The 16,285-nt window shown below is 42.9% G+C and overlaps 1 protein-coding gene across 1 annotated transcript in view; it reads left to right on the forward strand.

Moving 5' to 3' along the window:
* The first annotated feature begins 175 nt into the window (after window positions 1-175).
* PRIMA1 (proline rich membrane anchor 1) overlaps window positions 176-16,285 on the forward strand; it is a 54,037-nt gene continuing 37,927 nt past the window's right edge. The window contains exons 1-2 of the mRNA XM_026849253.1: window positions 176-289; window positions 5,915-6,065. Of these exons, the coding sequence (XP_026705054.1) occupies window positions 176-289; window positions 5,915-6,065 (265 nt within the window). The remainder of the gene's footprint in view (window positions 290-5,914; window positions 6,066-16,285) is intronic.

A 16,285-nucleotide genomic window follows, 5' to 3' on the forward strand; every position in this document is an offset into this window, starting at 1 on the left:
AGGCGGCGAGGTGCCCGGGCGGGAGGAACGGGCGGAGCGGAGCCCCGCGGCCCCGCTGTGCTAGTGCTTCGCCGAGGGCTTTCGATGCGGATTGCGAACTGAGGATTCTCTGGGGAAGGGGCTCAGTCGGCTTTTGCCAACTCTGACGCTGTGGTGTTGTGTGACCTTGATTGTAATGGGGGTGACGGGCGAGATGGGCTGGCAGGAGTTAGGGTACGGTGAGGGAGAGAGCGCGCCCAGTTCGGAGAGTCAGAACGGCAGCAAAGCCCAACTCAAATGCGTCACTTCGGTATTTTAAAGTTTATTTATAATATATGTCTTCAGAGAAATGATTGATGAGCCAGTCAAGTACTGTTCAAGAACAGAACAATTACAGTTTCTTTCTTGAAGAAAACACAGTGGAGACTCCACGTCTTTTACTCCCTGTTCTAAACTTAGTGACTCCCAAGAGATTAAGGAGAGATTGTTTTAGCATCTCGTCTCTTGCCGTGAATGACAAAGAGGATTTGTGCTCCTTGCAGATTCAAATGAACAGGAATACAACAAAAACAACTTCCTCTTAAACCAATGCTGCTGTTCTAAAAATCTCTGGCAGTGCTACCTTTCCGCTGTCCTCCTCAAGTATTCGGGTAGCTAAGCTGAAGTTAAAACTGTAACTGCATTTTTAAGGGAAGCACAACTGTGTAAAAAGAGATGCCTTCTGCAACCTCTCTCCTGTAATCAGTCAGTCAATCAAGCAAACAAAAAAAAAACCTTGCATAAACATCTTTCTGGCAAAATACTCAGATGATCTAAGTCAGTCTTTCAAAAATAATTACGTTTCTAAGAATTGAAACAGGCTCTGAGAAATGGAAAAGCCAAGGGCCCCAGCCTTTCTTTGCAATCATCTGGAAGTTTTGTTGTCCCGTTCATCAGCTGTACTTGTACTATTGCCTGCTGTTCTGTGGAAGGACAATCAATAAATCTGCTCATACTCAAGGTTTTCTCCAGCTCTCCCAAAACGAGGATGTACCTAAGGCTCCCATCAGCAGGTACCAATGGGAAAGGCAGGTGTGGAGCACTCACTGGCATGCCGACCTTCCTGTGACCAAACTCCCTCATCTTTGAATCCCCCCCATGACACCCTGCCCCATGTTCAGTCATAATCCTTGCTCTTATCTTCAAAGTCTCGCAAGCCACACTCTCCTCAACTAATTCATCAATATTGCATCATGTCACCTCTGCTCCATCTATAGCAGCCATCATGTTTTCTCACGTCTTTTTTCCCAGCCCTTCTTCACCCATCATCTGTGCAATGACATGTGTGGCATGGCCTTCCCTCCCACATCTTTGCATTCCCTCCTCAGGCCCTGCCTTGAGGCATGTTAAGAGAATCGGTCAGATGCTAATCAGAGGAGAAGCATTTATCTTATTTAAAAAAAAAAAAAAACAACCAACAAACAATACCAACCACAAACACAAAACCAAGCCCACAATCTTTTCTTATTAGCATGTAACCAGTACTGTGACAAGAAAAAAGGGACGATTCTGTCTGAGGCTTTTGACATAATTAAGGAAAAGAGCAGTAAGTGTCATGATAAATAGCAGGGTCACATTTTTTCTGGTTTCATAAACATGGATCTGGATTAATTCTGATGTGAATTATGCAGAGCCTTCCTGGGATTTACACAGCGGTGTTGAGATCTCATCTCTGTAGACTGCTTCCAAGAGACAAAGCTCTTGCCACATCAGCAGGCTTTTAGAGATCTCTGTGCCTTTTCAGTCAACTGCACTTTTCTTTTCAAGCTTTCCTCCCTTTACCTGATTCAAAAAGTCACAAGAGGGCCACCCTCCGGGGACTGTATTAATTGTCTTTTCCCATCCCACTCTGTAGAGCATGCTTGTGAACTGCTGCAACCCCATGGGATTCTAGTGAAACACTAAACAACTCTGACCACATGCAGATTTATTCTTCCACTCTATGCAAAACAGGACTAGGATCGCTGTTTCTGAAGGAAATATTGGATTAAAAAGAAGTATGTCACAAGCATATACTTCAATAGATTGACTGCAAAAGGAAACCACCAATTACCCCTTTCTGTTTGCTTTTCCCTGGACATTTGTGGATCAGATTTTAATTTCCATGAATATTTAAAAACGGTTGTCCTTTTTTGCAAAGCATGTTCGTATCCAATGCACAAATCCATAAAGTCAACTCTGTTGTATTTTCAGAGCAGGGCAAAAAATAAATCAGCTTGAAGTTCAGGCAACATGTATTTCCAAACTGGCCAGCTGCTAAGTGTGTTAAGAAAGCCTCATGCCAAACAAGCAACCAGGTATTAGGCTGAGGAGTCGTGTGTTCATGGCACCTCCAGCACCTGGAGGAACGGCTGGAAGGTGCAGAAGTAACAACTAGGGAGCAAGCGCTGTGCGGTCCGTCTCTGGAGATGACCCCTTGCCAAGGCAGCCTGTGTGCCGTGAACTGCTTGGGAGCTTGGTGGGTGTCTGCTTAGTCATTATCTGCAAAGTACTTCCAAAGCCATTCTGGGGCCATAGTATTGTCCAGCAGAACAAGTGGAAAAGTTAGGGACCAGACTTGAATTAGCAGACCTGGCCAGAGAAAGATTAGACTCTTTCTACATGCCTTTTTTTCACCTGCCATCTCCTGTAAGGCAGCTTACCTTGAATTGCAGACAGTAAGAAAGAAATATGGAATAATTTATTTCATCATTCTCTGCCAGAGCAAGATTGTTCCCTAAAGCATATTTTCTAGCAATTTGTTCTGCTTACCTTTAGAAGACACAAGTAATTGTCTTCATTCCTTTCATAAGAAGACTCATAGATATCAACAGTGGGATGTTTTTTTTCTTAAAAAGAAGCCAAATGTATTTTCTTTTTTTTTTTCTTAATTCAATCTTGCTACTGTTAGTTATTCTTGCAGCAGTCCTTGACTATTTCTCTCCTCCTCGAGGACCTCAGCCTCCATTCGAGTCTTTCCTTTTCCTGCTAGATTTCAGCCAACTTATGGTATCTTCGTTACTTTAAACTAACCCTCTAAGTCGAACCCCTGGCAAGATAATATCTGTGTTCCTACAGGTATGTTGTAACAACCACACATTTTGCTGAGCGGCAAGAGAAGGAAAACAAATAGGTGATAAAGCCTATTTTCAATGTCAGTTCTTTCCCAACCATTTGAAAATGATCATGGGGAATTTTGATAAAGGTTCAGACTAAGGTTTTGAAAGACAAAGCAATTTTTTTTTTTTTTTTTTTTGTCCAGAAATAATTGAAAAGTACAGAGGAGCACGGAGTGGCTGGGCATATATAGGGTTAATCTTGTCTGCAAAGTAATTGACAAAAATATCCACTGGTTTCTGAGGACATTCTATTACCAGCCTAAGGTAGGAGAGCCTCCAGAGATTTAAAAGCAGTCAATAGCTCTTAAAAAGGAGCAAGCCTTTGGTTCTGGTTGATACTAAGTTAGAGCAGTAAGTCAAGGTAGCTTTTCCATACCAGCCCCGTCTTCAGATTTATGTACATCAAGCTGCTTCTGGTCTGCAAACAAAGCTGGCTCCAAGTCTGCTCAATGTTATTCTCCCCTGTCTCTCCTCTCCCATTGCACTGGCTCCTGGGAGACTGTAGCGAGCAGTAGGATTCAGCAACTGTGGAACTAGATAGGGGATGGTGATTGTAGCTAGGAGTTAACAGTTGCTTCCTAATCAGCTGTGGGGGCCAGTGGAGAGATGTTACCCTACCTCCCCTGTCAGCATGGCAGATGTTGTCACACCAGTACAAGTAGGAGGTACCCCAGGTATGCGGTGCCCCTGCCACCGCATGGAGCAGGCCCCTTTCCTATGATAGGGCTCCTCTTGGGAGAGTCCCTAACAGCCCAACCCAGTGTGTGAACAGCACTGGGAGAGCTGAGGCAGGATGGAAGATATTCTGCTGCCTGTGATCACCTACTTTAAAAATAAATAAACCTGTTTAGCAGACAGATTTATTACCAGCCATGAGGGATTATGAAGCTGAGTCTCTTTGATTCATTAGAGCATTCAGAGACTTTGTGTAAGTTCCTGGAAGCTGTCTGGGATGATCTTTAACCATTCTTTTACTGTTACCTGACGGTGAAGGGAAAAGTTGGAAAGCACTCGTGCTGAATTTGTTTTTCCCTATGTTTGGTAATAATAGATTCTGACAAGCTGTTTAAAGAACTGAGCCTTCTGACTTGTGCTGTGCTGAGACATCCTTCCAACTCAGCTACGCATAGCCTCTTCTGTTGTTTCCTCCCTCTCTATAATATTTCATCAACAAAGCCCTACCTCCATTTCCCTGAGGCCAGAGTAATGCATCTTTCTGCATTTAGAAACCTCCCACGCATGTGAACATGTCCTTTGTGCAGTGATGTTGTTTTAATTAGGCATGCCTCTCTTTCTGGCCAGAAAGACATGAAATGATTGCATACAGCTTTCCTGCAGCCAAGAGGCAGCACAGCTCCCTTGGTGCCCAGCTGTGAGTCGTGGGAGAAGCTCACTGTCTGTGCTGGGGGCCTGGGGCTAGGCTTGAAAGGGGAGAGGAGACAGGCTATGTGCCTGGACCTGGCAGGGGGAGGGAAGCAAAGCTTGGGCAGGAGAGAGGAGGGGGGAGAAGGCAACCCTGGGTGACCCCAGGGATAGGCAGGAAGGCAGATGAGGCCTGCTTAAAATGTGTCAGAAAGCATGGCATGAGACACCCTCTTTGTAATGACCAACATGTCATGGAAAAGAGCTAATTAAAGGTTGTTAGGCCAAAAGCCTATTAGGACAGTAACTCACCCAAGACCAAATTGGACAAGGCAACTGTTGAATGCTAGCATAACTATCCTTAGCTTCAGCACGACACAAGTCTGTCTCAGGTGGTCTCCTAATCCTACATTCAAGGTGTTTGTTAGATAACATGCTTATTCATCTTTTAGGCTTTATCTCCTTAAAATTGTATCCACTATTTTCCGTCTGAGTGTCAGTCCATTCAGACAGAGCTGGCTTAGAGACCTCTGAAGTTACCTTTGAGAAGCTCCTGCGATGTTCAGATTTCCTTTTCATTGGGGACTTACTCCATTTCGTAGCATTAGATTAGGAATTTTACTGAATATTCCTTAAATCTCTAGTCATGTAAATATTACTGATGGTAAAAAAAATATGCTGTTAATAAATGGTCCTTGTGATGACTAGATCAAGCTATTGAATACAATGTATACCAGAACTGGCTAAATCACTGACCATGGCCAAGCAATGCCCACACTTGGGTTGTGCAGTGCCTCATCTTTAGCATTATTACTAGCCAACACTGCATGTTACAGAGACTACAAGTCACAGTTAGTGGTGTTTTCATTTTGACCATGTCATTGCTGTGGTCTGCAGATGACTAAAATGTGGGCTCCTTCTCTTGGTGTGAAGTGAAATGCTCTCTGAACATCAAAGTGAGGCTGGCAAAGCAGAGGAGGGATCTCCTCTGGCTTTCAGTTCTGCCGTAAGGAAAATGAACATAATCCTGACCCTAACTGTCTTGTAATTTTTATTAGCTCTCTTTGGCTTGCAGCAATGACCCTGTGAATAATGCATGCCGCTAGATGGCTTTCCTAAGGAAAGAAGGCTTACGCAATCATATTGTCTGCCACTACCCGCCTTCTCCTTACCCCATAATAACTCAGAAACCAGCTGGCCAATTTCAGAGGAGTTTGACAGAGGGAAAGAAGCCTTGAAGATACTGTGTTAAGTAAAAAAAAAAAAAATACATGTAGGGAAGAGACCTCCTTTGTAGTTGCCTTAATGAGGAACATGAGCTCAGTTCTCGCTACAGGTCTGAGGTGCCACTTGGGTACTGAAGTCCAAGAAATGCATTCATGGAAAATCAGTTTTCACTGTTCCTTCTGCTCATGCAATGACTTGTTTCTTCACAGATCACTCAGGGTGAGCCCCAGAAGTCATGCTCCAAGCCTGTAGCAGAGAAAATCACAGAGAGCTGCCAGCAGATTTGCCAGTGCAGGCCACCTCCACCATTACCACCACCTCCTCCACCTCCACCACCCCCGAGGCTGTTAGTGGTGCCGAGTAAGTAGCCACTGGTATGGTTGTGGTGTGCTGAGGGAGGGTGGTGTGATGGGGATGCCTGGACAGATGGAAGGTGAAAGGATGTGGGAGAGGGCACAGCTAGATCGTTTGTCATTTTCCATTTAGCAAATGGAGGAAAAAATGTTCTCAGTAGAGATGGAGATCTTTTTTCTGATCAATGAATAATGCTTAGTTTTTGGAGGAAAGCCAAAGAAATTCCCTCCTTTCATTTTATTATATATGATTTCTTAGCTTTAAATGGTTCCCTAATGCCCTTGCCTTGGGGGATGCGTTCCCCTTGAGTTACATGACCTCCTGTTTCGCCAGGTGTGCAGCTTGGAGATCTGGGTGTTCCAAGGCAAATAAATTTATAAACGGGCAAAAATTAAAACACTCTGCGTAGGCCGTGCTGCAGGTTTGTCTGTCTTCAAGATGCTGGAGCTCTACTGGTTTACCGTAGTGGTGAGTCAGGCTCACTGGTTTTAAATAGCTTACAACTGTAACAAAAGTCAGAGGCATGTCAGGAGTCAATGGCAAGTGAGCAGTTTTCCCACTAATGCACGTACAAGCTAAGACTCATCTGTTTCTCCTCATGCAAATCAGTGCTCCCAAGCCCATCTGAGCTCCTCCTAATTTCCAGCCGTGCATCCCCCACACACCTCATGCCTGCAGTTCCTGCTGGCTAGCTCTGACAGCTTCCTTCAACATCGGTATTCCTGTGATCCCTGATGCACAGATCCTTTCTGGAGAGTGGTATCTGTGCCAGTAATCACTGGAGAAGCAGTACCTCTGCAGTGGGACGGAGCTTGCCACTGCTACCTGTGCTGCCTGGGTGTAGGGACAGGGGCTGAACCCTGCGCAGACATTTTTAGGTCCCAGGTGTTTGGTATTTCAGCAAATCTCTTTAACGCTTCTATATTTTCACAAATTTGTCTCTCACTAAAAGGCTGCCTATTAATTCTTCTCCCTGCTTAGATAAACTCCCCTGGGAATAGTGTTGCAAAGTATATCTAGTATCCTTCTCATCGCTTCCCCCAAAGGAAAAGAAACCATTAGGTAGCATAATTTGGCTGTTTGGCTTTATCAGTGCCATCCCCAGATATGCAGAAGACACGAAGAAGGCTTCTGCACAGCTTTTAGCTGGGCAGAGAACAGGCAGAATTTCACAGTGTGTTTTTTTGCCAGGAGCATGCTTCGTATTTGTGCCACACTGAAGAAATTTAAGGCAAAGGAATGAAAAAAACAACAGTGAAACACTTGGGAAAGGAAGTACAAAGACAGCTTGTAAAGCAGAGATGGAGTTTTTTTAATAAAAAAATTTTCAATGTTCAGGAAAATGTCATGAACAGTAATATTGAAAATTCCCTTGATCTCTGTCTCACAGTCAGAAAATAAAGTACTTTGCCACTCTGGTTTTTAGTACCTGGGGCTCCCTGTTACCCTGAGGGAGCTGCTCTTGGCCACATGAGATGTGGCAGAGCAGTGTCGGCACAGGGACCAGCCCTGCTGCTCAGCTGCGCCGGGAGGGGGGCACCACTGCCAGGCTGCTTCTCTTCCCCAGGCTGCTGCCAGGCAGCTGGTCTGAACACATGGATTTGTCTCCTGTGTAGTGGGAAGGAAATCGCATCAGAAAAAAAAAAAAGTCTTGTCACACATTGCAAAAAGAGGAAAGAGAAGTCAAATGGGCCTGTGGCTGGGATAGCCTGATGCTTACTCAGGATGGATTGCCAGGTGTTAACCCAGTTCTGAGAACGCGCTATATAAATCCAGATGACTAATATTTTTAAAAGTTATTTCATTTCAAATGCAGTAAAAAAAATAGATTACACATTCCTTTCACCAGTAAGCTTTAGAGTAGCAATCAAGTGCCTCAACTTTAAAGATGCTTTCCTTATTATCAGCTGTCTAGGCACTGTGATTTAGTCCACATGTACAGCAATCCCCATCTCTGTGAGAATGAGCAAGCCTTGTGGTTAAATATTGATGTTATAGACACTGCTTTTAAACAGCATTCAGAGGAGAGAACAGTAAGGGCACAAGACAAGTTATTGTTAAGTGGTTGATGCTAGACTTGCACTTTGCACTTTTTAAGTGATTAAAGTTAAGTACTGGAAAGACTTCTGCAAAAAAGCAACAGGCCGGGAGCTGCAAGCTTTTTACCTTTACAGGGTACAGTGTCTGCACTTCATAAAGATGCTGGCATTGTTCTCAGAGTTTTGTGAGTCACAAAAGGCTGCAGCCTGCTAGGCATGGTCCTTAAAAGCTCTTTTTGCAACCAAACTGAACGTTGTTGGAGGATCTCTGCATCCTTCTAAAACAGCTACTGTGGTTTGGCCATGATGATTAAAGCTGACAGATAAAAAAATTCCTGTCCATCCAGTTACTACAGACACTGACAGCTCAATTACCTGCTAAGTGAAGCTATCTAGTGCTCTTTGACATGTCCAGTCTAGTCTCCAGCTGCTGCTGTGGAAAAGAAGGGGACCCTCTTTGTGTCATCTCTATCAGCCCCACAATAATGTTTTGCAAACCCTACTTGGATATATGGGGTGACATTGGGTAACTGGGTTTGTGAGCAGCTGCATCACTCCTGGAAAGGTTTTTATTGTGCTTGAGGACAACCAAGGACTTTCAGGAACAATTGCAGTGCATTTAGTGTCCCTTTAGACATTTTGATATTGACAGGTTGATCCAGTGGCAAATCTTTAGCTCTACTTGCTGCAGACAGATTTATACAAAATCTATTAAATGTTGCGAATTCCAGAATTCATGTATAATAACTGGGTAAATGTTGTGTTTATTCTGAGGGACAATAAGGTTGTACCCTCCACTCCAGGCCCCAGCAGAAAGCATGGTCAACTTTTGTCCTCCTTCAGCCATGACCCCAGGCATCCTCTTCCCACATTTCTAACTCCTTCACACAGACCACTAGTGTTTCCGATGTCCCTTCCAACTCCTGTTCTTGCCTTCACTGCATCTGCTCTGCAGCTGTCATGGGACATTCCCTCCTTGCTAAGCAGAGGACTTGGTCTGCCCCAGTGAATCTGTCTGCTTTACAGTATCTAAATGAAGGCTAAGATCAGCCATGCTGGTCGCTGTGGATGCTCCTTCTCAATATTGCTAGTTCAGCCTTGTCTCTTTCTATAAAATGGGACACATGGATTTTCAGTTTTGAGTTTCTTGAGCTTCATTCCAGATGCAGTTTGTTGGTGTCCCACTAAGATACTGCTGTCTTGTTCAGCATAGACATGTACCTTACTGAGGATCTTCAAGTAGAAGGGCTCCAACCCATGTTAGAAGTAACTAGGATGGTGGGGACAGTGTGAGAAAGTGGTGGGAACTGTCAGGAGATGTGGTTGCTGAACCAACTGCTGTTCCTCCAGACAGTGTGGCATATTGATGTTTCCACAGTAACTCTCCTTATGCAAGCAGCAGCCTGCTCTTTAACCCGTGCCTAGAAAACTGCTCGTTGATGAAGTGAAAGGAAAGCTCATGAGGCTCTGAGGGGCCTAAGGCCAGCTCAGCTTAGATGCTGACAGCGAAGAAAGGAAGAACTTCCAGTGAAATTGAGTGTGTTCCCTAGATGTGGCTGTAATGACCTGAAGGAGATAGGGATGCTGAGAACCTGGCCTTTAATTAACTGTTTCTCTTTTTCCACCCATCTGCTTTCCTCCTTGTCTCTGGATTTCAGCCAGCACTAAGGCAAGGTGGATGGAGTACTTGTTTAGGCAGCATTTCTAACACAGCTTCACAGCCCCATGAGATTAAGCTAGTTCAAATTATGTTGACCCTTCAGAATCTAAAATACTGCTGTTGTCAACCCTTAAACACATTGTGATCATGCAGTTTTCTCCAGGGGCATTGCAAAGAAGGAACTTTGTTTAGAAGTAGAAGCTAGGTTTTCAAAACGGGAAAGGGTTAAAGCCAGACATACACTGCAGTCAGTGTCAGTTTTAACCTATGTAAGGTTTGAGGAAAAGACATTTCAGAAGTGACTTCTTCAAAATGGTACAACAAAGAGAAAGGTTGTTCAGCAGGAACACCTCACTTGCTGGTTAGTAACATTTGCTGCCTTTGTGCTGCCAATCTCCTGCATTGGATGAGGAGTCCATGGTACTACCATCCCATCTCTGGATGATGGAAGCATTCAGTCAAACATTGCTTCAGACAAAATTAGAGGAGGGAACTTAAATAAAAGTTTTTATCTGAAATCATTACAAGCTGTACTGGTACAGCTGTGTAGGGCTATGTGACCAGTCTGTGTCACTGGATGCTTGCACATAGGTACACAGTGAGGTCTTTACAGCTCCTGACCTCAGTGAAAGTTTGCCCTGAGCTATCAGCTGAGATAAAGCATGATCAAGTCAGTGCAAAGCCAAAGTGAATGACATCACTGCAGAGGACTCTAATCTCCAGGCTGTAATTGTATGATTTTGTTTCTCAAGGTGAAATCTTTCCCTTTATCTTTGGAGATAGTGCTTCTAATTAAGTAATTTTTTGGGCTAGCGAAAATGCCAAAATAAAAATGACCATCTGCAGGAATGGTGCAACTTTTTGGCAATGGCTTAATTTATGTATAGCTTAATTTCAGAAAGTGTGCAGGGTCCCTTCAGTGCAAGTAGGAAAGCTAAGGACATTTGGATCTCTTAGGACAGATGGTCACAATGTGTGTGTATAGGCAGGAATCTGAAGTACAGGAACAGTCTGGAACTTCTTAAACTTTGAGTAGATTTTAAAGCAATTAAAATTTGCAGATTTGGCTTGCTGAATGTTAACAATATAGCCTTTCACAGCAGGAACTTGTTGGAGAAATAAAAACTGTATGACTCTGGGACATGAAAGAATAAGAAATGTTTTTTCCTTAGGCTTTTCTATGACCTGGTGGTAGAATGGACAGGGTGATCCATTGTGTATCCAGAGAATGAGTTTGGGCCTCACGCTGAGCAATGTCTCCATATGGCCATTCAAGCAGGAGAGCTGAGCATGGTCCTGCTGCTCACCATATTGCTTCTTGTAGTACATGGGTACAGGTGTTGATGTGCTTGCCTACACGATGTCGAAAGGACTTTCATCCTTGGCAGAGGTCTATGATTGTCCCCCAGGAGTTCAGGGGAGGTTTTGATTGCAAACACTGGAGGATTGAAATCCTCCTGGAGGCCACCACATGTTCTAAAACATGAGGTGCCAAAGAATTTGCTGTGGGCAGTCTGGTATAGCTGCTGCACTAGGGGTTCAGCATCTCAGAGAGTTCTGACTAAGTTTCCATTTGAGTAGGCCTTTTGTCATGTGAGTGCTTTTCACCTTTCCGAACAGCCACATAAATGCAATTCTGACCCTAAGGACTCAACAGGCAGGACTAGGAACCTGCCAGAAGAACCAGTTCTGAGTAGTTTTGAGATATTTGGGCACAATTGAGGAGACTTGGATTAACTTCTCTCAAGTGCTGATGCCCAAAGGAATTGTTAGCAAACGGATGGGGGTGGTTTTGCTTTCTAATATAGGGAAGATGTTTTCCTCCACACTTCATACAACATAGCGACTAGCAAAACTGGACAGTAATAGAAGAGAACTACAGTAGCACCAAAATGGCAGGAGACACATCATCTCCCACATCGAGACATTTATGGTAATGACAGCTACTGTGAGAGAATATTGTTTTATCACGTCTGATCTAGAGAGGGATTTTTTTTTTTAAATGCAAGCAGAGTGCTGAAACAGGGAAGCCCTTTCAGTTTTGGTAACACAGCTGTTATACTGTGAATTAGTCTTGTGTGAGAGCATTGTTTATAATTTACAAAGCAAAACCGAAATTCAATTCTTGTCTTCTCCTACATACACTTTCATTTTACTGGAGGATTGTGACTCTAAGAACTGGCAGTAGGATTTTGAGGCTTTCAAATCTAAATTGAAATTGAGCCCTGCAGCCTGCAGTCTTGGATGATAGCACATCATCTAGTCTAGTTCAGGTTCCCATCGTGTTGTTTTTACATCGCGGACACTACCTCCTCTGTTAGCACAGTGAACCAAATCATTAAGCATCCAAGATAAGATTTAGATAGAATTCACCCACCTAAATCAGAAACACAATGATTAGATTTCCTGCCTCAAACTTCAGGCACCTCTGATTTTATCACTAAAGACATAAATACTTCCAAATCCTGATAGTTTTTGTATTTTGCATAGTTCTTCCTGATTATAGGAATAAAAGTTGTAAGTTCTCCCAGTCAAAATGAGAAAATTATTTAGGGTAAGGAGATTTCTTATGCAGCAAACACATATGAAGTTTGAAACAGTCAGAACATCTGGGATGTTATATTAAGTCTGAAGAGCTGGATTAGTGACTAGAAAGCAGGTAAGATTGGAAAGGTTCATGCTAATACTGTCATGATAGGATTTGGCTATCACTCGTGCACCTAACATGTCCTCATATTGTGGTGTTGTAAACTCTGTGTGGTTAGATCAGCCTGTCAATCACAGCTTCCATTGCTTTCCCAGTTCAGAATTTTTCACCACCATAAATTCTGAAATGTTTTGTCAAGTCTAATTTTTATTTAGGCAAGTGATGAATCTTCCCCTTGCTCTGGGACCTTGCAGATTTGTTTTGAATTTTTCATGCAGTAATAAATCCATATTATGGAAAAATCCATTCTCTTGAAAATGCACTCGTTCATACATTTTGAAGTATCTAAAAGTAAGAGCCTCAGGCCAGATTTTGCAGTGCATGAATCAGTGGGAGTTCTGTTATCTATAGATTAAAAGCATTGTCTAATTTTGAAAAAAAGAAGCATGAGATATTAAACTGTTTCTTCAGTAGAACAGCGCTTTCTACTTTGAGATGCATACTCTAACAGCTTGATTTTTAAAATTTTTAAGCAAAAGGAGTTGGCTAAGCTGAGGACATTGATTCCCTGTGTGGATGGCAGTCCATTTGTACATGCCTACCATTTTACTGATTGAGGAGATAACAAATCTTCAGTGAAGTTACTGATGAGTCAGAGGCTGCTGATTTACAAGTAATTCTAGGTTCCCCTGCCTGTAGCAGGAGTTGTGCCTCATCTCAACAAGTCAGAAGTAAATTCTTAATCAGCACAAGCTGTTCTAGCAGGGAGGGCTAAGCAGCTGACCTTGGTAAAGCAGACCCACAGAAATGTATGTTCTTGTAATGGTTTTGTGCACTGTCTTTGTTCTAAATGTGATATAAAGGTGTTGCACTGCCTGTCTAATTGCAACTTATGGGTACTTTTTAAGTCAAGGAAGCAACAGTCTGGACATTTGTGATGTTATCCCAAAGTGAGTACATGGTGTCCATTAATATAGTACAAACACAGGTTAATAACTGATGCCATTGCCAAAAGCTCTCAATAATTATGCGAGTTAATTTGATGCTTCCACTAGTAAATCATATCACATTTAACCACATATATAGAGTAGCAAATTGTGAATTCCTAATTGTTATTAAAGTGAATTGGTTTATAATTTTGAAGTATCTTTGAAATGGAGCTGACATTTCATCGGTTCATTGGTTAGAAATATTTTACGTAAAAATCTGTTCTTGCTGATATTAAACTGGACTTTTACCAGGAGCACTGCTGCTATTAAACTGGACTTTGACCAATGGAGCAGATTCTATTGAATCATCCCTGGACGTTTTCCTTTCCTTTTGGAAGCAGTGAATAATCTTATTTCATAGCCACTATCAAAGGAAATGACTATCAGGGGAGCAAAGGGTAGGTTTGGTTTAACCCTCATTTTGATTTGGCAAGCTGCAGGTGCTCTACCTCAGCTTTACCGGGCATCATTCTACAGCGCGGGCTGCCTGCTGCCGTGGGCTTTAGTACAGAGTGATGGTGAGCAGCATCTCTGCAATATCTTGCTTACCTGTGCAGGTCCAGACTTCTGTGTAAAGCCTGAGGAAAACACAGATAGCCTGTGCCTTGTCTTTTGGCTTCCAGAGAGTTACAAATGGACTCTGAGTGATGATTAAGGACTTCATGTTGGGAATTTGGCATGGTGAAATTACTTTATCTGTTAATGTGATGTAACTATCATTTCAAATATTCTATATTCTATGGACACTGCATGAAAATTTTTCAGTTGATAAATGTAATTTTATTTTTATTAGAATTAAATTTACCCCTGGTTTGGAAGGCATTTCACACTTCAGTTCCATTTTATTCTGGGTGGATCATCAATGTTATTTGCCTTAAGTTGAACCTAAATACAACTTGGAAAAGGAACTTGAGTGCACTAGATATGGGAATTACTAATTGATCTCTTCAGGGACATTTTTGAGGGATAGCTGTAGCCCTTACATTCAGCAATAACTGAGCCATTAGACTGATACAAGGAATAAACTATGGAATATCAAACAGAAGGATTATGTTTCTACAGAGACCATACACTAACAGAAGTAACTGCTACATAATCAGCCAGCTGTTCTCTAAAACTCAGATGTATGACTTGCAATATGGCTTTCTTTGTAAAGTGAACTCTTCAAAACCATCTGTACTTACCAGTCTAAAGTGTTATAGTTACTCCCTCCATATAGTGCCTCTGAATGCAAACCATTAATTTTTCTGAGATGGACACAAATCAGTGCCTTAGAAACTGCTGCTAATACATTAGGAAAATATTCCAAGTATTTCCAAGTCTTCCACAGTCTGTGTTAGGAAATTCAGTCTACTGTTGAGTGAAGCTGGTTTTGTGTCTGCCTTCCCTGGAGGCACTAATTTTGAGAGTTTCGGCTCTAAGATGTGAGACTTGTCCAATCTTTGCTGTTATCTGGAGGTTCCTGAGCTCTTTAAAAAGCCACTAAAGATCTAAGAGATAGTATCTTAATCATACCAGTAGCACTGAATTTTTCTCACATTTCATAGCCTGTGACTTTGATGGCCCCACTCATGGGAATACTGTTCAGCCTGAAGAGGTTGTGAAGATCTAGACCTTAATTTGATCTATATATAGAACATTAGACCAAGAAAATCTGACGTCTTTCTGTGGGATTGAATCTGCCAGTCCTGAGGTATCTTATTAATCATTTGCTGGCAAAAGACTGGTCATCAATGTAGGAGCTTAGACTTCCGAAATCGTATTTCATCTATTTGAATTTCAGCCCATATCATCCCTCCTTTGAAGGCCTGTTCATTGCAAGAGCTGAAAGATGGATAAGCTTTCAGAAGACCTGATGGTGACGTACTGTGACTCCCACAAAGGAGGCATCTTGCCCACTCTGTGGGGAATGGCGAAAAGAGAGTCCAGGGTGCTGCCTCTTCCTCTGCCACCAACCTGCTGGGAGATCCCAAGAGAGCCAGCTACCGTATCAGCCACCAGAGTTATCGTATCTGAAACAGTGATATTTTTTCACCTTTGTAAACTTTAATATTTGAGACTAGTAGATGTTAAGCACTGAAGATTATTATTGATTTTAGGCTCAAAATTGAACAGTAATTGGCTATGGATTTGATTAGCTATGTCCTGTCCTACCACTCATTGAAGAGGAGGCTGCACCACCACACAGCAAGGAATATAAGGTGTTCACCATGCCGAGAGCAAGAGGCAGAGCCTGTGGCCATGCCATCACTGCATGGTAATGAAAGAAAGAAAGCAGCCTGAGAGGGGCTGGTCAAGAACCCATGGTCCAAAAGAGCACTATGTCATTCTTATTTCTCCTTTGTCGGTGATGATACAGCTTCTACAAAACCCTGACAGAAGAGCATATATCAGCTGATACAAGAATTAACAGCTTGGAAGGGCTATCACTCTATGTACTTAAGTGCCCATATGGGTGCCACTACCACAGTACTTTAACAGGCTCAGCTGTACCTGCCTTCACAGAACCTGCTGGGGCATGGATTTCATCCATGGGTGCCTGGGGCTCAGTAAAAGCAAGGGCTTTTTAAGGGCTTTTATCACCTAAAAATGCAGATACATGCCAAATGAGCTCTCCAGACCACTTAACTCTCAGCAAGTGTCCTAAGCCATGGCCCACTCCACCTTGTTTTGGAGAGGACCGATGCTGTCTCTGTGCTGTTTACTAAGCAATTCCTTGCTGTTGATCTCAGGTGAGTGGTGGCCAGCAGGTCTGCAGGGAGGATGAGGCCAATTTTCTACTCATGTCTTTGCTCCTTGACAGTCACTTCTTTGTGAAATGCCCTCTGCAGCTGCACTGCCCCGTGCAGGAGCCTGTCTCTCCCTGAAATACCTAGTAGCTGCTGATGAGC

Source organism: Athene cunicularia (assembly GCF_003259725.1).
Source record: "Athene cunicularia isolate RWA chromosome 5 unlocalized genomic scaffold, athCun1 chr5_part1, whole genome shotgun sequence".
Lineage (NCBI taxonomy): Eukaryota > Metazoa > Chordata > Aves > Strigiformes > Strigidae > Athene > Athene cunicularia.